Source organism: Ursus arctos, unplaced genomic scaffold (assembly GCF_023065955.2).
Source record: "Ursus arctos isolate Adak ecotype North America unplaced genomic scaffold, UrsArc2.0 scaffold_10, whole genome shotgun sequence".
Taxonomy (NCBI): domain Eukaryota; kingdom Metazoa; phylum Chordata; class Mammalia; order Carnivora; family Ursidae; genus Ursus; species Ursus arctos.
The window spans coordinates 78,620,691-78,641,863 of NW_026622764.1; the positions used below are offsets into that span (position 1 = coordinate 78,620,691).

Here is a 21,173-nt window from a genome sequence, read left to right on the forward strand (position 1 = left end):
TGTATTTCATGTAAGTACTTCTCGATTTATCCTTCTCGTTTGGAACAGTGGAGGTACTTCATGTTTTAGGCACACTCCAAGAACCCACAGAACTCTCACAAGTGTCTGGAGGGTCAAAGGAAATAGCAACTTTCTTCCCTAATAATTCCTTTCCCCCCCGCAAAAAAAAACAAAAAGAAAAAAAAAAAAACCTGTATTCTCTGGTTCTCTGTTTTGTACTCTGGGGCTCCCATTTTCATTTGTGCCTGTCACTGGGCTGTTCCAGACACTATAAAAATCGTTTGGCGTGGACCATGACTAATTTTACGGTGTCTTAATCACCGCGAACACCTGGACGTCGTACCCTAGGCAGGGTACCCCCCTGAAGGCCGGCTGTCAGGAGTGTCCCAGGTGCAGTTCCCCGCACACCATGCGTGTGGCAGGGCCAGGGGCTAGAAGCGTGTCCCGGCCAAGCGCGCTCCCCCGAGCCAGTGTTCACTGCTGCAGGCCACAGTCACTGCCCCCGGAGGAGCGTGGCCTCCCGCCTGCGGTTCTCGCCTGAGATAGACACACAGGCGCTGCCCGCAGTGTGAGCTGGATCCTTGCAGAAGAAAAGCGACCGCCCACCGGCTCTACTCCACCGTGGCCTCGGGGTGTCCCCTTTTGAAAATGACCCTATCCTAACACACACGTGCGAATGCTGGCTGCGGGGCGCGGCCCTGCGGGGACAGAGGGTAGCCCAGTGCCCCCACGCGCCGCGCCCGCGCCCGCCGCCGCTCCAGGTCTGCGTGCGCGCGTGCGTGAGCGCGTGCCGACCGGGCCCGCGACCCGCAGCCGGGTCGCCGCCGCCGCTCTGCGCCCGCCAGGCTGGCCGGGAGCGGGCGGCGCGCCGAGGCGCCGCGCCCTGCCCGGTGGGCGCCTGGCCTCACCCTGAGCCGCGCGCGCCCCGCGCCTACAGAGGGACCCTGTCGCCGTGGCCGCAGAGCCGGAGCAGGCGGCGGCCGGCCGGGAACCTCCTTGGCGGAGCCCCATGATGTCAGCTGGCCCGGAGCGGCGGCCGTGCGGCCACGGGGATGGGGCCGAGGACGCCGCGCGATCGCCTGCACGCCCCTCGCCCTCCGACGGCGCTGCCGGCCCCGGCGCGGGCCCCGGCTCGCTCGCTCTGTCGCCCGGCAGCCCCGCAGCCGCAGCGGCCCCCGCGCACTGGCCCGCGCCACCGCCCGCGGCCCAGCCGCCCCCAAGCCTGTGGCTGGAGCTCGGGCCCGCCTGCATGAGGGCGCAGCAATGCCCAAGCGAGTCAAGCGGGCAGACGAGCGGCGACCTCGGCACTAGCAGCAGCAGCAGCGGAGGCAGTAGCGCCGGGCTGTCGCCGGGCTCCGACTCGGACAGCAGCGGCGTGGTGTGCGGCGGCCGCGGCGGCAGCGGGGGCATGCGCGGAGCCCTGTCCCGCTCCTGGAGCCTGGAGAGCCTGCGCTCGGCCACCGCCGGTAAGGGCGCCGCCCGCGCCCCTGCCGCTCCCCGCGTTTGTCCTCTCTCGAGCTGGTGCTTCTCTCCTTACCCTCTCGAGACTGTCTTGCCTCCTTTCCTCTCCTCCCTCACTTTTTCTGTTTTTCGTTTCCATCTTCTGGTTTCTTGCTTCCCATTGCTTTACCCTCCTGATTCCTTTTCTTTTCCCTGGTTTTCTTCTGATTTGCCACCACCACCACCTCCCACCATCCCTGTCCCTTTTTTCACCCACTTTTACCAGTGGGCCACCTGTTACAGCTGGGACCTTGTTGCCCCCACCCCCAGCAAGGCGCGTCGTCAACGGGGAAACTGAGTGCTTCAGGTGAGAATAGAATTTGGTCCTTGATGCTGTTTCCCTTCCCCAAACTGTTCTTGAGCGATGGCACGTCTGGCTTTCCGAACTGCAGCTCTTTGACCTCTGTAAAACAGAAGGTAGGAGAGGGCTTGCTGGCCAAGGATGGACAGGATTCAGTGCGTTTGGTCCTGGCTTCAGGACAGGCTCCCCACCCAGAGGAGGCGGTTTGTCTTGGACCCTCTGAAATAAGCAGTGCTGTTTCTCTGAGATGGGATTGCTCTGGGGTCCCCAGGGACTATGTGCTCCCCTTAGTGGCCCCCTTTCTATTCGGAAGACCCAATTCTGGGTACATATTGAGAGAAAGACTTTGACCCTAAATATTAATTGAGGAAGTCTGGAGTGGTTTTATAAATGGTGATGGCCTACCCTTGGTTAGTTGGCAAACTGGATTCTTTATATTTTACTTCTTGCAAACATTCAACAAGTTATTTTTGAGCCCCTGAAGTGGGAGCTGTAAAGGAAGATAAGTGCTGCCCAGAAATCAGAAATGGGGGGTCAGGGGAGGTAATGCTTGCATTATGCTTATGCATGGTGTAGGGGGTGCAGCCTGTGAGAGCTGCATGGTCCCACCAAGGTAGTGGAGGTGGAGGTGAGGCTCTGCGTGTGCCCTGGTCAGAGCAGCAAAGCCAGAGAAGAGCGAGGGGAGCACACAGACAGGAGTTCCCCCAATCCTCCAAGGGTGGAGCACAGGCCATGTTGGGGAGTAGAGTTAAAGGCTGACTTCAGGGATTATGAGAGTACCGTTACTGGCAGATAGAGGATTGGGATTCTGCTCTAAAGAGGGTGGGTTTGGAAAAGGAAAGTGAAGGATGCCCACACCATTGTACTGAGCACTCCATGATTCTCATCTGCTCTGTCCCAAAACAAACACATGAAACTCAGAAAAGTTGGCATCTGCTCCAAGTAAAAGTTTTTTTCAGAATTCTACAGCTCTGACTCCTCCCATCCCAATTCCCTTGAAACTCTCCTTTCCTTCCCTCCCTGGGGTGCTTAAATAGAACCCAACTTGAGAAAACCAAACAAGATAATACCATAAGTGAGACTTTAAGGAAACTGACAAAGGACCCTTTTTTCCCTCTTAGCCCAAATGGCTTTCCTTCCTCTTCCAGAGTGAGAAGGCGTACCTGCCCACCTCAGTAATGGCAAACAGGCCCAGAGCAGCTCAAGGAGGTGGCCCTGGTGTCCCCAAGGACTCCTTTGCCCCAGGGCAGGGGTGAAGCAGATGGAAATGGGAGAGACCCAAGTTTCTTAGGTGACCGTGAGATTCAGGGACTCCCCAGACCACACCAGGCGCACTGAGGCCACCTGGATGAGTTTCAGAGATAACAGCTATATGGGTATGAAGCTTTGGGGTGATGTGTATGTGTGCGTTGGGAGGCGAAGCAAGGTAAAAGCTAAGGCCCAGAAGGCTGCTCCTTGAGCAGCTCAGAGTTGCCCCTACAATGGGAGGACGGGGTTCAAAGCAACATGGTATTGGAAGAATTGATGAGACCTAGAAGCAAATGCTATGCCCCTCCCAGAACACAGGTATTGCTAGGCATATGGACAGCACACTGCTCTTGCTCAGGGAGTGCTGGTCGGTAACCAACCACAGAGACCGAGGGCTTGAAGGCATTTTGAATCCCCTCTTCCTCTTCTACCCTCAGTCTCATCCCTTCACCCTCTACTACTTGCCTTGTTTGGGGGACCCTGTATTAGTTGTGTTCAATACTAGATTTGTAACAGGGTGCTGCAATGAACCCTGTAGGGTTTTGCGAATCCATGAAGCCATTGCAAATGTATTCCTGGAGATAATTAAGCCTTAATGTCCTAAGACATCTACTGTATGCAATGCAAGAATTTTCTTCTCTTCTTCTAGAACAGTACTAGCTATTTGCCATCCTTGAGAGGAATTGAGAAAATAGGCACTCAAGTCATACTCTTTGGATTTGTGGTTTAGATGAGGAGATCTCGTTGGAAAGGCTGCCGTGGAGGGGGATTCAATGGGAAGAACAAAGGGAAAATAATTTGTTCAGCATCTTCTATATGCTCCATGCTTCACTACATGAAAATCCAGTGAGGTAAACATTATTATCCTACAACTCAGGTACAAAAACGGGATCAGAGAGATGCAGTAACTTACCCAGGGTCGCCTAGCTAGGTCATGTCTAACTAGAGCTTCAGGCCTGGACTCGCGTGATTTGATAACAGCTCTTTACCAGGTTTGGAGTGGAGGCTCCAGTGGACTGCCAAGTCCAGAAAGAAAAGGCGTGTTGGTGTGGGGTGGGGGCCGGGGGAGTACATATTGAAGTAATGTCTAGCCAACTTGCATGCTATTATCTTTATTTGACAGTCATGGCTTCTTTCTAGATCCCAGTTACCCCATTTTCAAAATGAAAACATTGAAATCAAAGATCTGACTTCTTCTCTAATCAACTATAAAATTCCATGATTCTAGTCAGAGCTTTTTTTGATTTAGGGTGGGTACCCTCCATAAGTCGGCATTTATTGTATATTATATTTCTGTTCCGTCTATGGCTCTAAGACAAAGTGCGTGTGTGTTTAATTGAACTGTGTTTCTTTCTTAAGAAAGATTAAGAATTGCCAGTAAAAGATCCTTAGCAAACTTAATTATTGTTGTTGTGATTTTTGTAATGGAGCATATTTGCTAAACATTTTTGTAGTTGTTTGAACCAGAAAGGCTAGTGCTTGAGGCTGGAATTGCAACTTACTTGCAGGGCAGAACATCAGCTAGGGCCTCTAGCAGACAACTGTAGATTCTCTTTATTTCCAAAAGACTTCTGAAATCTTAAATGTCCAATCTTGGCATTTTCCTTTGAAATTTCACTTTTCCTGGTGTGGAGAGAGCTTTCCTTGAAAGCAGAATCTGAAAATTAAACGTAGTTGACAAGATGGAATTTCTAGAACCCTTCTTTCTGCCCCACTGTTCTCATCCCCCCCAAGCAAGCGCCTGTGGTCTCTGCAGCCCTCAGCTGTACTGTCACACTGCTGCTCCTGGGCTAAGGCTTTTTAAATTCCTATTCTGATGTTTTGTCTGACAGGATTATTTCTCAGTTCAGGCTTCTGGGGTTGACAGTCTTCACTGCCTGTGCTTTTGCATGGTTAATGCCGTATGATTTCTTCTTGGGAGAGAATGCTTGCTGCTTCCACATTCCTCTGCAAGTCCCTGAGGCATTTTTCTGGCTCAGATAGGAATCAGACTTTTCAGAAGGCTGGGCCTCTTTTGTAGTCAGACATTTATTTAACACTTAGCATGTTCCAGACACAACACTAGGTGCTAGAGATGGTAGGCAAATCATACAAATCATACATCTTGCCCTTAAGTAAATGACAGCAGAGCGAGACAGTGACAGTTCATTGTAAGGGCTCCGATAGAAGTAAATGCAGTGGGATGATGCGTCAGGGGTGCCCAAGCCACTGTCAGTGGATGACCCTCTAGAAAGACTCCCAGAGCTCAGAAAAGCTGTTACCCTCATGGTTCCAGTCTATTACAGTGGAAACCTACAGATTAAAATCAACCAAGGCAAAAAGAGCATAGGGCAGAGGACAAGAGAAACCAGGTGCGTACTTCCAGATGTCCCCTCCCATGGAATCACATGGCCCATGCTTAGCTCTCCCAGCAACAGCGTGTGACAACATGAAGGAAGTATTGCCAACCAGGAGAGTTCACGGAAGCCTTAGTGTCCAGGGTTTGTTTTGGAGGTCAGTTACTTAGCCGTGTAGTATCCACAAGTCTGACCTTAGAGTCTCCAGGCTCTCCAGAGGTCACACTGATAACAGTGTAGCCCAGGGCCCCCATACACTGTTAGTATAAAGTGTCTGGGGTGGTTGAAGACCCCAGGCATACAAAGCCACTCTTATCAGGCAGGATATTACAGGGACTTAGTGTCAATCTCCCCAGAACCAGCTGAAGGCCAGCCCTTCCTCCAAAATGTGTAAGGTTTGAACATCCCCTAGCCTTTACTGTACATCCCCAAGCTTCCCCAAGGAAGCTCAGAAGAGAGGCACCAGACCCCACTCATTATGAGGGGCAGAGACAGGAAGGAAGTGAGTCAGAGAAACCTTTCAGGAGAAGGTACTGCCTGAGTCTTATTCCCCGCAGGTTAGCTGTGTGGTGAGGAGTAGAAAGAGCCTTCATGAGGAAGAGCCAACATAAATGCAGAAAGATGTACAAAGGAAAGGAGCCTGTGTTTACTGAGCACCTGTGCTGGGTACTGTGTCAAGTGCTTTATATTTAAAGCATATTTGCAGGAATTGCAAATAATATGGAATGAGAAGCATAGCAAGAGATAAGGAAGACCAGGCTGTGGCTCCATGCCAAAAACTGTGAGCTACCAGTTCTTGGAGTCATGGAAAGGTTTTAAGCAGGACATTAATGTGGCCAAATGCTTGCATACTTTCCTTCTTTATTTTTAAAGTTATACACAGTAAAAGTTACTCTATTTGGTGTATAGTTCTAAGAGTTTTGACAGATGTATACAATCATGTAACCACAACCATAATCTAAATACAGAAGCGTTCTATTGCTCTAAAAAATTAATGCTGCCCCTTTGTAGTCACCCCCTCCCCCACCCCCAGTTCCTGGCCACTTTGACTATTTCAGGAGTCATCCAGGGACTCATATCATATTGCCTTTTGAGGCTGGCATGTTTCATCTGGGATAACACATTTGAGGTTCATCTGTGTTATGCATATATCAACAGTTGTTTTTTTCCTTTTATTTGCTGAATATTATTCCACTGAATGGATATGCGACAGTTTGTCTATTAGTTCACTAATTAAGGGCATTTGGGTTGTTTCCAGTTTTTGTCTATTATAAATAAAGCTACTATGAACATTAGTGTACAAGTTTTTGTATGGACGTAAGTTTACATTTCTCTTGGATAAACACTTTGGAGTAAATCGTGGGGTCATTTTGTAAGTATATGTTCAACTATAAGAAACCATCAAACTCTTTTTCAAAGTAGCTACCATTTTCACTCTCACCATCAAATTTTGACAGTTCCCATTGCTCCGTATTTTCTTCAGTACTTAGTATTGCCAGTGTCTCAAGCCGTTCTGTTAGGTGTGTGATATCTCATTTGATTTTAATTTGCATATCCCGAGTGACTACTGATGTTGAACATTTTTTCATATGCTTATTTTCCATATGGGTATCTTCTTCTTTGGTGAAATGCCTGAATCTTTTGCCCAGTTTTTATTGGATTATTTGTTTTCTTATTACTGAGTTTTGATGCGAGTTTTACTCATATACTCTGAGTACAAGTGCTTTGTCAGAGATGTGATTTGCAAATATTTTTTCCAGTCTGTGTCTTGTATTTTAATTATTTAACAGTATCTTTTGCTGAGCAAAAGTTTGTAATTTCAGTGGAACTCAATTTATAACTTTTCTTTTATGGACTATACTTTTAGTGTTGTGTCCAGGAACTCCTTTATTGACCTACAGACATAGAGTTTCCTACCTTTCCTTCTAGACATTTTTATGTTTTACATTTTATACTTAAATCTTTGATCCATTTTGAGTTAATTTTTATATAGTTTGAGATGAGGGTCAAAGTTCATTTTTTCTACATATGCCTGTTTAGTTTGTAGCACCATTCATTAAAAAGATTATTCTTTCTCCACTGACTTGCCTTTGTACCTTTGTCAAAACTCAGCTGTCTATACTTGTGACTCTATTTCGGGACTCTCTGTTGTTCTGTTCCACTGATGTAAGGGTCTAGCCTTTTGTTCATACTATTTGTCTTAATTACTGTAACTTTATAGTATGTCTTGAGGAAGGTATGTGGACCCTTTCATTTTACTCTTCTTTTTCAGTATTACTATAGTTATTCTAATTTTTTTTGCCTTTCTATTTGCATTTTAGAATAAATTTGTCAATATCTACAAAATGTCCTTCTGCAATCTTGATACAGATTGTAATGAATCTGTAAATCAATTTGGGGACAGTTGAAATCTTGACAATATGGAGTCTTCCAATTTATGAACATTGTATATCGGAGACTAGGAAGCCAAGCCATGGACCACCCACCACTCATCTGCAGTACCAAGAGATTTGGATAAATTCCTCCCTTCTAAAAGTTTCCAAAATACCCTAATGTTCCTGAGCCTGCCTGATAGTGACCTTCCTCACTGACCTATAATGCTGGGAATTCTGTAAGGCCCAAATCAGACCAGTTTTTCTAAGAAGACTTTGTAAGCATTGGCTGCATGAAGTCAACTTAGGTCCTTAAAAGTGTCTAGGTGTATGTCGTTAAATTCATATTATTAAAAATGACATTCTGGTCATATAGCTAAGTTTCCAGGCATTCCTTCTGTTAACAAGGAGGACAGTCTTATCCAACCTACACAAACAATTATATTCCTATGAAAATAAAAAAGAGAACTCAGAGTGTCCAAATTCTAGAGGGGTCGGGCAGGGTGAAAAAGGTATAATTAACAAATGTTTCATTTTACAAAAGCATAGTCTACCAAATGCCTATTTATCAATCAAGGATAACTTAAGAGAATAAAAGGGGGGTTCTTTATGTATACAGAAATTGGAACATTAGAATATTAACAATGTTAAAAATAAAACCCACACTCATTCTTCATCAAATCATTCAGTTTAATGCAGTTAATTATCTCTCTGGTCTATCTTGGGTTTGTAATCTCTTAAATCCACCTGCTTCTCTGCTAGAGTTTTAGAAATCCACTGTTGGAATCTCAAAGTTGATTATGCGAGATTATCAGAACCCTACACCGAAAAGTACCTGGCATAGTCCCTTTCATGGGGTACTGAAACAGTTCTGTGTTGAAGAGGAAGCCCTCAGGCCACTAGCTGTAGCATCAGAATAAAACAAAAAACTATCTTTAGAAGACTTAAAGTGGCTATGGTTAAATTATAACTAATAATTTTAAAAGTGAAAGATCTCATGAGAATTTATAACAAGAATAGTGTGACAAACAAGGAATTTTGGATGTTTCTGCTATATACAAAACAAGATAGTAAAGTCAATCAAACAATTTCAGACATCATAATTGTAAACATGATCAACTGTATTTTCAAAGAAGGTAGTTAACATCACAGCTAATTTATTTAAATGAATGAGCATAATCTCTACATAAAAAAATCTTCAGATATAATATGTAATAATACTGACATTTGGGGCGCCTGGGTGGCTCAGTCGTTAAGCGTCTGCCTCTGGCTCAGGGCGTGATCCTGGAGTCCTGGGATCGAGCCCCACATCAGGCTCCTCTGCTATGAGCCTGCTTCTTCCTCTCCCACTCCCCCTGCTTGTGTTCCCTCTCTCGCTGGCTGTCTCTATCTCTGTCAAATAAATAAATAAAATCTTAAAAAAATAATAATAATAATAATACTGACATTTATTACGAATATACCAACCATGTAGTTAGAATATACCAAGAATATCTATAAAGAGGTTTAATAAGTCTGGAGCAGGTCCTAAACATCTGTATATTAATAAAACTGCATAGGTTTTATTATTTCAATCCCCAGTTGAAAACTACTGGCCTACAAAATGCTAGATTCAAATTAAAGAAGTAAAGTTGCAATCAACTCAACATTTTAAAAATAAATGAAACCATGACTTATAATGCTATGTTATTGTCGTATGATACTGGGCAAAGTAGCACCAGTACTCTGACAAATAGGAACACACCGTGGATGGCAAGGGCATTGGCAATTCTTTAGGAACTTCCCATATAGCATACATTTTCTGAAATATTTCTGTTAACATTTTAGCTATTCATATTTAACCTAAGGAAGGTTGGTTAGACATATCTTCTAATTTGACAGCTCTTCCCGTTCAACTTATCTATGGTAACATATCAAATAAACCTAAATATTCCTAGCACTTGTCTTTTTCACAAGGTGAAAGAACAAATGCGTTATGATTTTCCAAATATCCTCTAGGAAATCCCAAAGTCAGTTTCAGGTTCAAAAGCTATCATTAAGGATTTAATTTTGGAAGGGCAAAATATCAAAAGTTGTCAGGAGATTTGCACATTGATTAAGATAGGATCATGAGTTACTGAACTGTACTTGACTAGCTGTTTAATGAAAGTGACAATAAAATAGTTCTAAAATAAGCATGATTGTGAGGAATCTTAACTCTTTTCCAACTAAGAAACCTTTGTAATCTGAAGTAATCAGACATGGCAAAGTCAAAATAAAACACAAAGAATGGTTTTCGTAACATACAGAATCTCTGCTGTCTAGGCAGATTACACAGAAAGCAACCAATAATCTTCTGCAACTTCTTATTAAGAGCAAACCAATAATCCAAGAAAAATTTGTCATTTTAACAAAGAGAAAACCTAATTCTTATTTTTGGCATCAGTATAATATTTGATACTACAGTTCCTTTTGCAAATCTTATAAAACCTACCAACTCTTTGTCATCTTTGACCATGACAAATTGAACTCTTTTCTTACAACTTCTAGTTCTGTCTATATCCCTTACAGGACACTTCTCAAAGTGGAAAAAGTAAACACATTTGTTAATAGACACAATTATATGTATATAGTCTCTCTGTAGCATAAAAAATAAGAGCACTTAAACTCAATGAACGATTTAGTATTCTTATTGAAATAATCTAAATATATATTGACTATCCATTAGCTAACTCCCAGTTTGAGCGACGTAAAAATCTTGGAAATTATCTTCAAGCTGACATACTTACTGTTGAAAGAGGGTTTATCAGAATAATGATTCAGTTTGTTAAACACATGTACATTTTTCATAATGGTAAACATTTAGTAGAAGTAATTAATCCTAGCTTATATAATAGGTAAGTCTATGTAAGTTTAGGAAGAACATACCCAAGTAGAATAAAAACCTAACACATATATTATTTAACACTGGTAAGTATTTAACACAGAGAAGAAATAGTTCCACTTACTAAGCCAAAGACTTACCTAAATTTCCTGAATTTGACTAGTTAAACTGTTTCTGAGGGTTTTTTTCACATTGAAAATATTTGAGGATCAGTTTCCTTAACTTCTTATAATATTAGGAATATTCAATTATTATAAATGCTAATTTATTTTTAAACTGATCAGAATAGGGCTCCTTTAAGAGATTGAATAATTTGGTAATGCTATCTGAAGTTAGGAAAATATTACACAGTTGCACAGTGAAAGGGAAATTCCTTTCTTTTTTTTTTTTTTAAAGATTTTATTTATTTAGTTGACAGAGATAGAGACAGCCAGCGAGAGAGGGAACACAAGCAGGGGGAGTGGGAGAGGAAGAAGCAGGCTCATAGCAGAGGAGCCTGATGTGGGGCTCGATCCCGTAACGCCGGGATCACACCCTGAGCCGAAGGCAGACGCTTAACCGCTGTGCCACCCAGGCACCCCAGGGAAATTCCTTTCTGAATTACAGACATGGAAACATACACACAGAGAGAAGGTTTATAAGCTTAAGTCATAAAATTTCAGCCATTTCACAGAAATACAAAACTGGCCAGTCCAGATATCCACCTCCTGGTGGGCATGGAATTCTTAATTGACTTGGGCTTAAGATAGGCAGAGACAAACAGATTCTCTGCCATCTTCACTTAACAGAAACAAGATCTCTATAAAGGATTATCTGTTTACAGAGATCACCAAATGGTCAGACCACGAAACCAGAAGAAATCAGCACCAGAAATTAAGAGAAATTAAGTGACTCCTCAAAAGGAATCAAAATCAAATCCTTACCATGCTACTGATGGACACAAGTCCCAAGCCCAGGAGCATGAGCCCGACACACCATTGTTTCCTCATCACCAGTTGAGAAGGAGAGGCTCATCACCTGAGTGGAGCAAACAGGGATCTGAAGACTGGCTCTGTGACTGTACAAGTCACAGCACCAAAACTACCAAAGATAAAGTGCACTGGGCAACTGAGATAGTTTGATTCAGGCTATTGCAATAAGGAGAACGTTTCTTACCGAGGAAGTCTCAGAGAAGAGAGAGAAAACTTGGGGTTTTATAAAACAAGGGAATCAGTGAAAAAGGGCAGAGGTGGGCTTATCTCAGGATATGGGAGAGTAGGGTGGTCCTTTGCATTCTGAGAATACAAAAGGATCACAAAAGGAGGGAGATTTTTCTGTTTTCTGAGAGCACAGGGCTCAGCTAAAGTTGAACATTGTCCAAATTGTTCTTTCCTTTTCTATTTTTAGGAGGAGATTATGTAGATTTGGGATTATTTTTCCTAAAATTTCTTTTTATTATGTTATGTATGTCACCATACAGTACATCATTCGCGTTTGATGTAGTGTTCCATGATTCATTGTTTGTGTATAACACCCAGTGCTCATTGCGTGCCCTCCTTAATACCCATCACTTCAACAATAAGTTATCTAGGCCCAGAGGATTTTGTTATTGTGGTTTTCTTTTTTTTTTTTTTCAGTCAATCTAACTAGAGGCTTTTCAGTTTTATTGACTTTCCAAAGAACCAACTTTTGGCTTCATTGACTTTTTTCTATTTTTCTGTTTTTAATCTCATTGATTTCTTCTCTTATCATTATTATTCCCTGTCTTCCATTTTCTTTGGGTTTTTTCTGCTGTTTTTTCCTAATTTCTTAAGGTATAAGTGTAGATAATTGATTTGAAATCTTTCTTCTTTTCCCATAGAAGCATTTAAACTTTAGTCTTCCTCTAAGCACTGCTTTAGCTATATCTCACAAATTTTGATATGTTTTTATTTAATTAAAAATATTTTAGTTTCCCTTGTGACTACTTCTTTTATCTATGGATTATTTGGATTTTTTTAAATTTCCAAATATTTGGAAATTCTTCCAAGTATCTTTTATTGATTTCTAGTTTAATTCAATTATCATCAAAAAACATATTTTGTATGATTTAGTTCCTTTAAAATTTTTAAAACTTGATTTTGTGGCACAGAGTATGGTCTATCTGGGTTAATGTTGGGTGCAAATTCCATCTTAAAAGATCATTTTTGTTTTTGTATAAGAACAATTAGGAGTCCATCATGAACTGAGCTGAGCTGAAGCTCCCAAGTGTTGGAGTAACTAATTAAGATAAGCCAAAATGAAGCACCAGTCAAGCCTTTGATCACTCACTGTGATAATAAGCAAGAAGAGAAAGTGTGGCTCCCCTCAGTGTTTCATTTTCCCAAGTCTCAGGGCAGGTGGGGAGAATGTCTCACTGTTGAAAGAGGACAGAACAAAAGATTCCTGACATCTTATGGACGGGGCCAGGGGTTGGGAGCAGGAAAAGGACAGGAATACTGGGTACTGAGTCAAATTACACAAAAGAATCTTCAAGGTTTCTCTCCTCCCTACTCTAAGGAGGTCTCCATAGAAGCACCTGGGTAAGCTTTGACTGAAGGCCCCTAATAAAGAGGTCTCCAAATAGAGGAGCCTGGACTAGGAATGCAAGTATGTGTGGGAGCATGGCTGGCAGGGAGGCCTGAGCCCTAACTACAACTCCCTTCAGAGACTGCAGTGCACTGGCCATCACCAAGTCCACTGGGAGGGTGGAGGGGTGGGGACGGGGAGCAGCTTTCCCCAGTAAAAGTCTTTGTAATTGCTTGTGATCAGACCTGAAAGATCCCATATAGGTTTCTGGCCAGAAGCCAGACTTCTTAGAGTCTCTTGTGGTTATCTAAGCAACACATGACAGTGGCCATGAACTAAAACGCTAATAGTAGGGGAAGACTTGAAAGTAGATTTCACAGATGTTGAGTAAGGAGTGTTACAAACACTTGGTAATAGATTGGTGTCATGGGATTGGGTTACCTGAGAAACAGACAGAATTAACATCCATGAAATGAGGGGAAAGACCTTCAGAGTTGTCTTGATTTGGACCAAGATGGCTGGCTAGGCCTTTATCCTTCCATATCAACTGACTATGGGCCACTGGATAGAGAGGCAGAGCTTGGATAAGGTGGCTCCCTGAGGTTATGGCAGTCCCTGAAAGGACTGTCACTCAAGGCTGCCATCAGTTTCCAGCATTGGGCAACAAGTCCTTTATCAAAAGGAGAACTGTGGTAGCTCACAGTAAAAGATAGGAGTCTATAACCCCTAGGTGTTTGACTTGGATGCCTGAGTAGATGGAAATACTCTCACCGAGGTAAGTAGTCCAGGACAGACAGGTTTAGGGAAGAAAGATGCTGAGTTAAGCTCCAAACATATTGACAACTTGGGAATCAAACAGTGAAGATTAAATCCACTTCTGAGTGCACAAAGAATTAATTGCATTAGTCATGTTTTTATTTGCTAATGCTTTGACATCTTGGGGCCTTGTTGACACTGGAAAGAAAGCCACTCCCAGGCTACCTCTTTCCTAGAGAGCAAACACTCATCTGAGGCCATTCTCTTCAAGTGAAGGCTAACCAATCCAGAGCTTACACCCCCGACCACCTCCTTTATGGGGCTCTCACACTCAGTGCCACTACCCCCCTAATCATCCCAGGGTCAGAGACCAGACAACTACAGGCATCCCCTAGACCCCAGAATCTGCTGAGATTATTCAAACTAGTCCATTTCAAGCCTGGTTACTCCATGTCACCTTGCCTTCCTCACTGAAACCACCCATGTTTTCCCCCACTCCATGTGCCTTTTGACCGATTCTTCCTCGTGCGGCCCTGCATGGCATGCCATGCTTCCTGTGTAGGAAACTGAGCATTAACTTATTCCTTCATGACAGTCATTTCCAAGACATCCACGTCTTACTGTACCTGACTAAAACAAATCTGGGGTACATTTTGAAACACTAATTTAGGTGATCTGGGCTTCCAGACCTATCAGTTAGGCACCTCTGCAGTCAGTAGTTGAAAGAACACTGTGCAGATGAGAAAGAAGAAATGCCACTTTAAGGATTTTTCTGTGTAGTCATCACAACTGTCCTATTTCATAAAAAAGAGAATTGGGAGCTCACAGAGTTTAACTAACTTATGGTGGTCATATCACACAGCTGATTGATTATTTTAGAGTTGACCTCAGGTCTATCAGATTTCCATGTTTGTTCCATTCTAGCTCTGATCTGAGGCTTCTATGGTCTCTGATGAAAAATGAGGAAATTGATGCATGGGGAGTTTGTCCAAGGCCATTAGTGTGAAAGTGAAGCTAGAAACATATATTTCAGAATATAATTCATAGCACAGATTATATGTAGTCAAAATCCCTTCAGTGCTGATGAGGAGAAAAAGTAAATGTTATATAAAACAATGCAATTATAGGACATAAATTCTATAAGATAACTAAATATTTTAGTTTCTTAAGTTATCATAGTTTTTGAATCATTTAAAAAATAAAACTATGAAAAAAAAAAAAGAAACATATATCCCAGAGTGCGTGGCCTGGAGCACCAATCTTGAGCAATATTCAGTGGAAGAGGAATCCATAGATCAAATCAGTTTGGAAAATGCAGGTTAAAATGTCTCAGAGCCCAGACTTTTCTTACCTGTAAGAGCTTTCAAAATTTATTTGACTCCACAATTCTTGTGTGTGTGTGTGTGTGTGTGTGTGTGTCTGTGTATGTGTGTCTGTGTCTGTGTGTGTGTGTCTCTGTGTGTGTGTCTGTGTCTCTGTGTCTGTGTGTGTGTCTGTGTGTGTGTGTCTCTGTGTGTGTGTCTGTGTGTGTCTGTGTGTGTGTGTCTGTGTGTGTCTCTGTGTGTGTGTGTCTGTGTGTGTGTGTCTGTGTGTGTGTGTCTGTGTGTGTGTCTGTGTGTGTGTCTCTGTGTGTGTGTCTGTGTGTGTGTGTCTGTATGTGTGTGTCTCTGTGTGTGTGTCTCTGTGTGTGTGTCTGTATGTGTGTGTCTCTGTGTGTGTGTCTGTGTGTGTGTCTGTGTGTGTGTCTGTATGTGTGTGTGTCTGTGTGTGTGTCTGTGTGTGTGTGTCTCTGTGTGTCTGTATGTGTGTGTCTCTGTGTGTGTGTCTCTGTGTGTGTGTGTCTGTGTGTGTGTGTCTGTATGTGTGTGTCTCTGTGTGTGTGTCTGTGTGTGTGTGTCTGTGTGTGTGTGTCTGTGTGTGTGTGTCTGTGTGTGTGTGTGTGCACCTGTACATGTATGGATACACCTGAGAGACACAGAGGAAATGCAGACCTCACCTTTCAGTTTCTTACTTGCACCTGTACCGTGGGATGCTGTAAGCCTTTCCTGGACTCTGAGGTCTGTGACAGGGATGGTTAGACAGTCGGGTGAGAAGTTTTAAAGGAACCTCTGTATTTTGCTCACTAGAATCAGCCAATAATAGTGCCAGCAAATAACTGACTCTAAGGGGAGGAGTAAAAATGAAGGCAGATGTGGAAACTCTTACTCCAAGAAGTTTCAGAAAATCATATAGACAACTCTCAATGAATCTGAAAGTCTTAACTGAAAACCTGACATATGTTAAGATGCACTGAAGAAGGAAAGATGGGACCCCAAAGACTAGAGGCAAGTGATGTAAAATAAGAGATGCTAGCTTAGGCAAAAGAAGGGATATGAGGTAAGAAAGCCAGGAATGTAGTCTGGCCTACAGAAAGCCTGGGAATCCAGCAGGTGCATGTGTGTGTGTGTGTGTGTGTGTGTGTGTGTGTGTGTGACATGTCTTATGCTGCTTTTCTCTGCATCAGCTTCCTTCTTAGTCTGCTTAGAAAGTAGTGCCTTCTGCAGGTTGCCTGGAGCAGCCCATAGTGTCCAAACTCAAATGTTACCGTCTGTTCTCATAGAGAGGGCAAGTGCCTCTCATTCACGGTTTGAGATCCCTGGACAAAGATCCAGATTGCCTTAACGTGTGTAAACTTCATCTGAAGCCAGCACAGTCATAATTGCCTGTGTGAGCCAGACAGACTTTCCAAGAGGTATATATAGCAGGGAGTTCCTACTCTCATTATAAAGCTGCTATTTATACACAATGAACCACTGGAGACACTGTTGCTAGAAAGCATAGCTCAGACACCACTGCTAAGGAGGCTGAAGGGGGAGAGGCTCCTGCGCAGGCTGGCGAGGTTGGCTTTGAGAGGTTTGAGCTGCACAAGTGCAGTAGCTCCATGCTCAGGAGGCAGAAGGGGTAGAGCTCAGGACCTCCGCTAGCAACCTCAGGGGCATGCTGCTTTGGGGCCCAGCAAAAAGAGCTCTCCTCATGGACGTGTTTCATTTCATCAGTGCCTCTGCCTCCTTTTCAGGTTGCAGTCATCTGCCCCCCCAAAAAAGGATTTTAAAGGCACTAGATGTGAGAGACAGGTGAAATTTGGGGAAAATAATTGGCAGTGCCTAATAATTGTTTACAAGTACCTATTCTCCCACTGCATCCCTTCATCTGTCTTCTCCTTTCTCCTGCTTCAGGCAGTTCAGCAGCCTTTGAAGCAGTCTTCTCTCCCTCCCCCTCTCCCTCAACACTGTCTGGAGTGCCTTGGGGTGCCCTACCCCAGTGGTCTGCATTGATGGAGAGATAAAGACGGGAAGAGCACTTCCCTGACCTTGAAGCAGCAACAGGGAGAATGAGACCCCTTCCAGTGTCTTGTCACTTCTCACCCACATCGCGAGTAGATTGGTTCTTCTGTACTTACTATATGGCTTTTTTTAAATATGTCTGCCGTGGTGCCCTAGCAGCCCCATGACCAGTGACAAGAGTGCAGCCAGTGTGCACGGGCAAACAGTGAAGGGGCATTGATCTCACCCTGGGGACCCAGGACACGGCCCAGGGCACAGACTGCAGCCCAGAACTATACCGCACCTGGCCTTGGACACTTCTATGCAAGGCCACAGGAAGATGGTTCTGTGAGGTCAGAAGGCAGCCAGCTTTCCCCGGGTCTGGAACACGATGGTGGATCTTGTTGTGTGCAATGACTTCCACATTCTCATGGGGATCCTAGGCTGAGAGCTTGCAGACCCTCAGCCATGGGTGTTATGAGCTGTGTCAAGGCCACATTAGCTGTGGGTTTTAATGGAAAAGCAGCTTGTGAATGTAGTGAAAGATATGGATTAATGTTGTATGTACGAAATCTGATCTCCTGATGTTTTAAAAAGAAATAGCCCATGGGAAGTACTGGAGGATTGTGAAGGACACTGGACTTGGCAACCACAGAGACACGAGGTTTGGATCCCAGCTGTGCCTCTTGCTGTGACAAGTTGACAAGTGACCTAATTATCTGCCTTCAGGTTTGTCATCTGTAAAATCAGAAGCATGAGATGATTCTGAAGGTTTTCATGAGGAATGAAGGCAGTAATGTGTGTAAATTTCCTAATTTACTGCTTAGCACATAGACACTAGGTGCTCAGTAAATGTGTGGAATGAATGACTGAACTTCTCTTTTTTTTTAATACCTAGAGTGTTTTGTTTGGCTTTCTTTTTTTTTATTATGTTCAGTTAGCCAACATACAGTACATCATTACTTTTTGGGGTAGCGTTCAATTTCTGATAGAAAAACAAGTTGAGTATATCCACCATGGATGAGATCTGTCTGCACCCCAGGAGTACCCAGGGAGCCTGGCCATCCACCTGTACCGCTGGCTCAGACAGGTGGCCAGAGGACACGCTGGCAGCCCTGAGGGCTGTCCCAGGGCTCTCACATGAGTCTCCCTCAGACTAGAAGCTTCCTGTTGGCCTTGAATGACCAGGACTCACAGTTCCAGAGCTGCATCTGTGCGGGCAGTGTGTTTCATCCCTGGAAGCAACTCAGCCTGGTTACTGCAGGGTGGAAATTAGGGTCACCTGTGCATTGTGATAGATGCACACAGAGAAATGAAATTGGATCTGGGGTTCAGAAGATTTAAGAATTAACTTTTAATTGACTTTTATTATTACAAAAGCAATGTATGTTCATTAAAGAATTTTTTTTTGAAAAATCACTCATAATCTCCCAACCCAGAAACCATTGCTATTAACATTTTGGCGTATATTTGACCAACCATTATTCCATGTATAAACTTTTTTATTAACAAAATGGAGCTCCTACTGTATGTTTTGTCTCAGAACATGTTTTTTTTTCCCTCCACTTAACATATTGTGGCTTCTCTGGATGTCATTAAATATTCCTTTTATTTTCATGGCTACATTTTATTGACATGTCATAATATTTTCAGTTAATATTTTATTTTTGAGCATTTAGGTCTTGTTTATAATTTTTTAGTGTTTTAAACAGCACCTTAATTGGTATTCTCCACATCTTTGTATTTTTCCATGATTATTTTCTTAAGCTAAACTTCTAGAAATAGATTTGCTGAGTCAAAATGTACATAAAATTTGAAGGTTTCTGATAAGTTTGAATGAAATTTTGATTGCAGTTTTTTCACCTTGCTACAAATCCCTGGAATAGGATTATCCTCTATAATTTCAATAATATATTAGAGCTGATACATTTATGTTAGGAAACCATACTACATCATAAATAAGATATTTTATAAAATACTTAATGGAAGCACAGTATATTTCTAGCAATGAGCATGACCATGATAAAAAAAAATCTGAGAATGAATAAGCATAAAGGAATAGAATAAAATTGCCCATAATCCCTTTTCCCAATTAGATTTATTCTTAACATTTCAGTATTTTCCTTCCAGATTTTTTTCCCGTGCATTTAAACACACTGAGATCATTCTATACCCTTCATTTGGTACTTCTGCTAGCGTGATTTGTGTGTAGTAAAGTGTGCTTGGCCTGTCTCCATCAGCTTTTTGATGACAGGGCACATGTTTTGTCCCTCCTTGTGGCCCGACATCACATGGCACTGTCACAAACACCAAGCAGATGCTCTATATAGACCTTCTCTGAACGGATTTGAGAGTCAGGAAAAGCAAAGGTAAAATTAGTCTTGTGGCCATATGGGCAGGGAATTACTGCCATGTAGTTAAGCCTCAGAGCCTCTGTCCTTCCAGGATTAACTCACATTGCTGCTTCTTAGAAGTCACAAGAAAAAATGGTTCCCCGTACACAGATCCCTTTGAACTTCTCTCAGCAAACACAGAGCGGACAGTCATAATTTCCCCTACACACTTCCACACTATTTTACCTGGGGTTTCCTAACCCTTGCTGCATGCTGGGATCCATTCAGATTTGCAGCTTTGGAATCTAGAGATATTTAGGACCTGGGTTGTGGTTTCAGATAAGCTTTTAGGGTTTGGCACATGCCAGAAAAAAAAATTTATACATAAAATGAATTTATGTCATGCAGGCACATGTCAGCCTTCTTTAGATGAGTGAAATTCTGTTGAGAAAAATATTCTGAATGGCCAAGGATTAAACAGTAAATTCTTCTTGAATATTTTTTCATTTTTATCCTAAACTTGACTCCATTTCTTCCCCTTTTTAAGTGAGTCTAGAGACTTTGGTTTAATTTTTTTCTTTGTTAATTAAATATCAGCAGATACTAAAGAAGTTTTTGTAATGAAGTATACCTAGCATGGGTTTCAAGGTCAGACCCACCTGATATTAAGCCCTGGCTCCAGCCCTGGTGAACTGCTTGGTTTTGGGCAGGTTATCTAATCTGGAGCCCGAGTTTTCTCATCTCTAGAATAGGACTAATGATATTAGTTGAAATATTGAATGCAAAGTTCCTAATACAGTATTTGGCACATAGTATATGCTTAATCACTGTTTAGTATTTTCTTCTGCTTTCCCTAAGAACCATCATCAGTGGTCATGATCTAAGACTGAATTTACCATCCCAGATATCAGCACTGTGGCCAAGGGCTTTGGGAGGAAAGGCATAGGAAATTAGCACATAAATAATGATCTCTGGATATTAACTGGTTACATTTTTTAACAAAGCATTAAGATCCGTTAGTTTTATTACCTTTATTTTTTGGTAAAGATTTATTTGTTTATTTGAGAGAGGGAGAGAGCATGCTAGAGTGGATGGAGGGGCAGAGGGAGAGGGAGAGGGGGAAAGTCTCAAGCAGGCTCCCTGCAGAGCATGGAGCCCAATGTGGGGCTTGATCGGACAACCCTGAGACCATGACCTGAGCCAAAATCAAGACTCAGATGCTTAACCAACTGAGTCACCCAGGCACCCCTATCTTTATTTTTTTCTAATGAAATTGACTATATCCAAAATTTGGGCTTCTCTCTTTGTAGCTCAATTCTGTTTCTTTTTATCTCTGTGGCTGGGGGAGAGTATGTTTGTAAACAGTTTTAAAAGGTGTGTAAAACATTCTTGGGTAGAAGCATTTTGGGTGTTGGTAAAAACAAAAGTGTTTTTCTAAACATGCACCAATCTGATATTTTCCATGATTTCTCTGTTAAAACTGAGATTTAATTTATTAGCTTCTTGATGAGCCTACATTCTTAGAAGCTGCAATTCAGCTAATGTTTTATGTAAATATAAAATTACAACTTCCTGTTCTGCCAGATAATAAGCTGAGATAACCTGAAAACTTATTTGCTGTAAACCTTTCAATATG

At 42.8% G+C, this 21,173-nt stretch overlaps 1 protein-coding gene across 3 annotated transcripts in view; it reads left to right on the forward strand.

The window, feature by feature from the left end:
• The window catches only part of ARHGEF4 (Rho guanine nucleotide exchange factor 4), a 256,867-nt gene that overhangs the window by 161,718 nt on the left and 73,976 nt on the right, over positions 1-21,173 (forward strand). Inside the window, exon 1 of one of the 3 annotated variants that reach the window (XM_026492919.3) lies at positions 1,360-1,466. The exons of the other annotated variants lie outside the window; for them this stretch is intronic. Within the exon in view, the coding sequence (XP_026348704.3) occupies positions 1,409-1,466 (58 nt within the window). The 5' untranslated portion in view covers positions 1,360-1,408. Of the gene's footprint in view, positions 1-1,359; positions 1,467-21,173 lie in introns of those variants that run through there. 3 annotated transcript variants of the gene reach the window in all.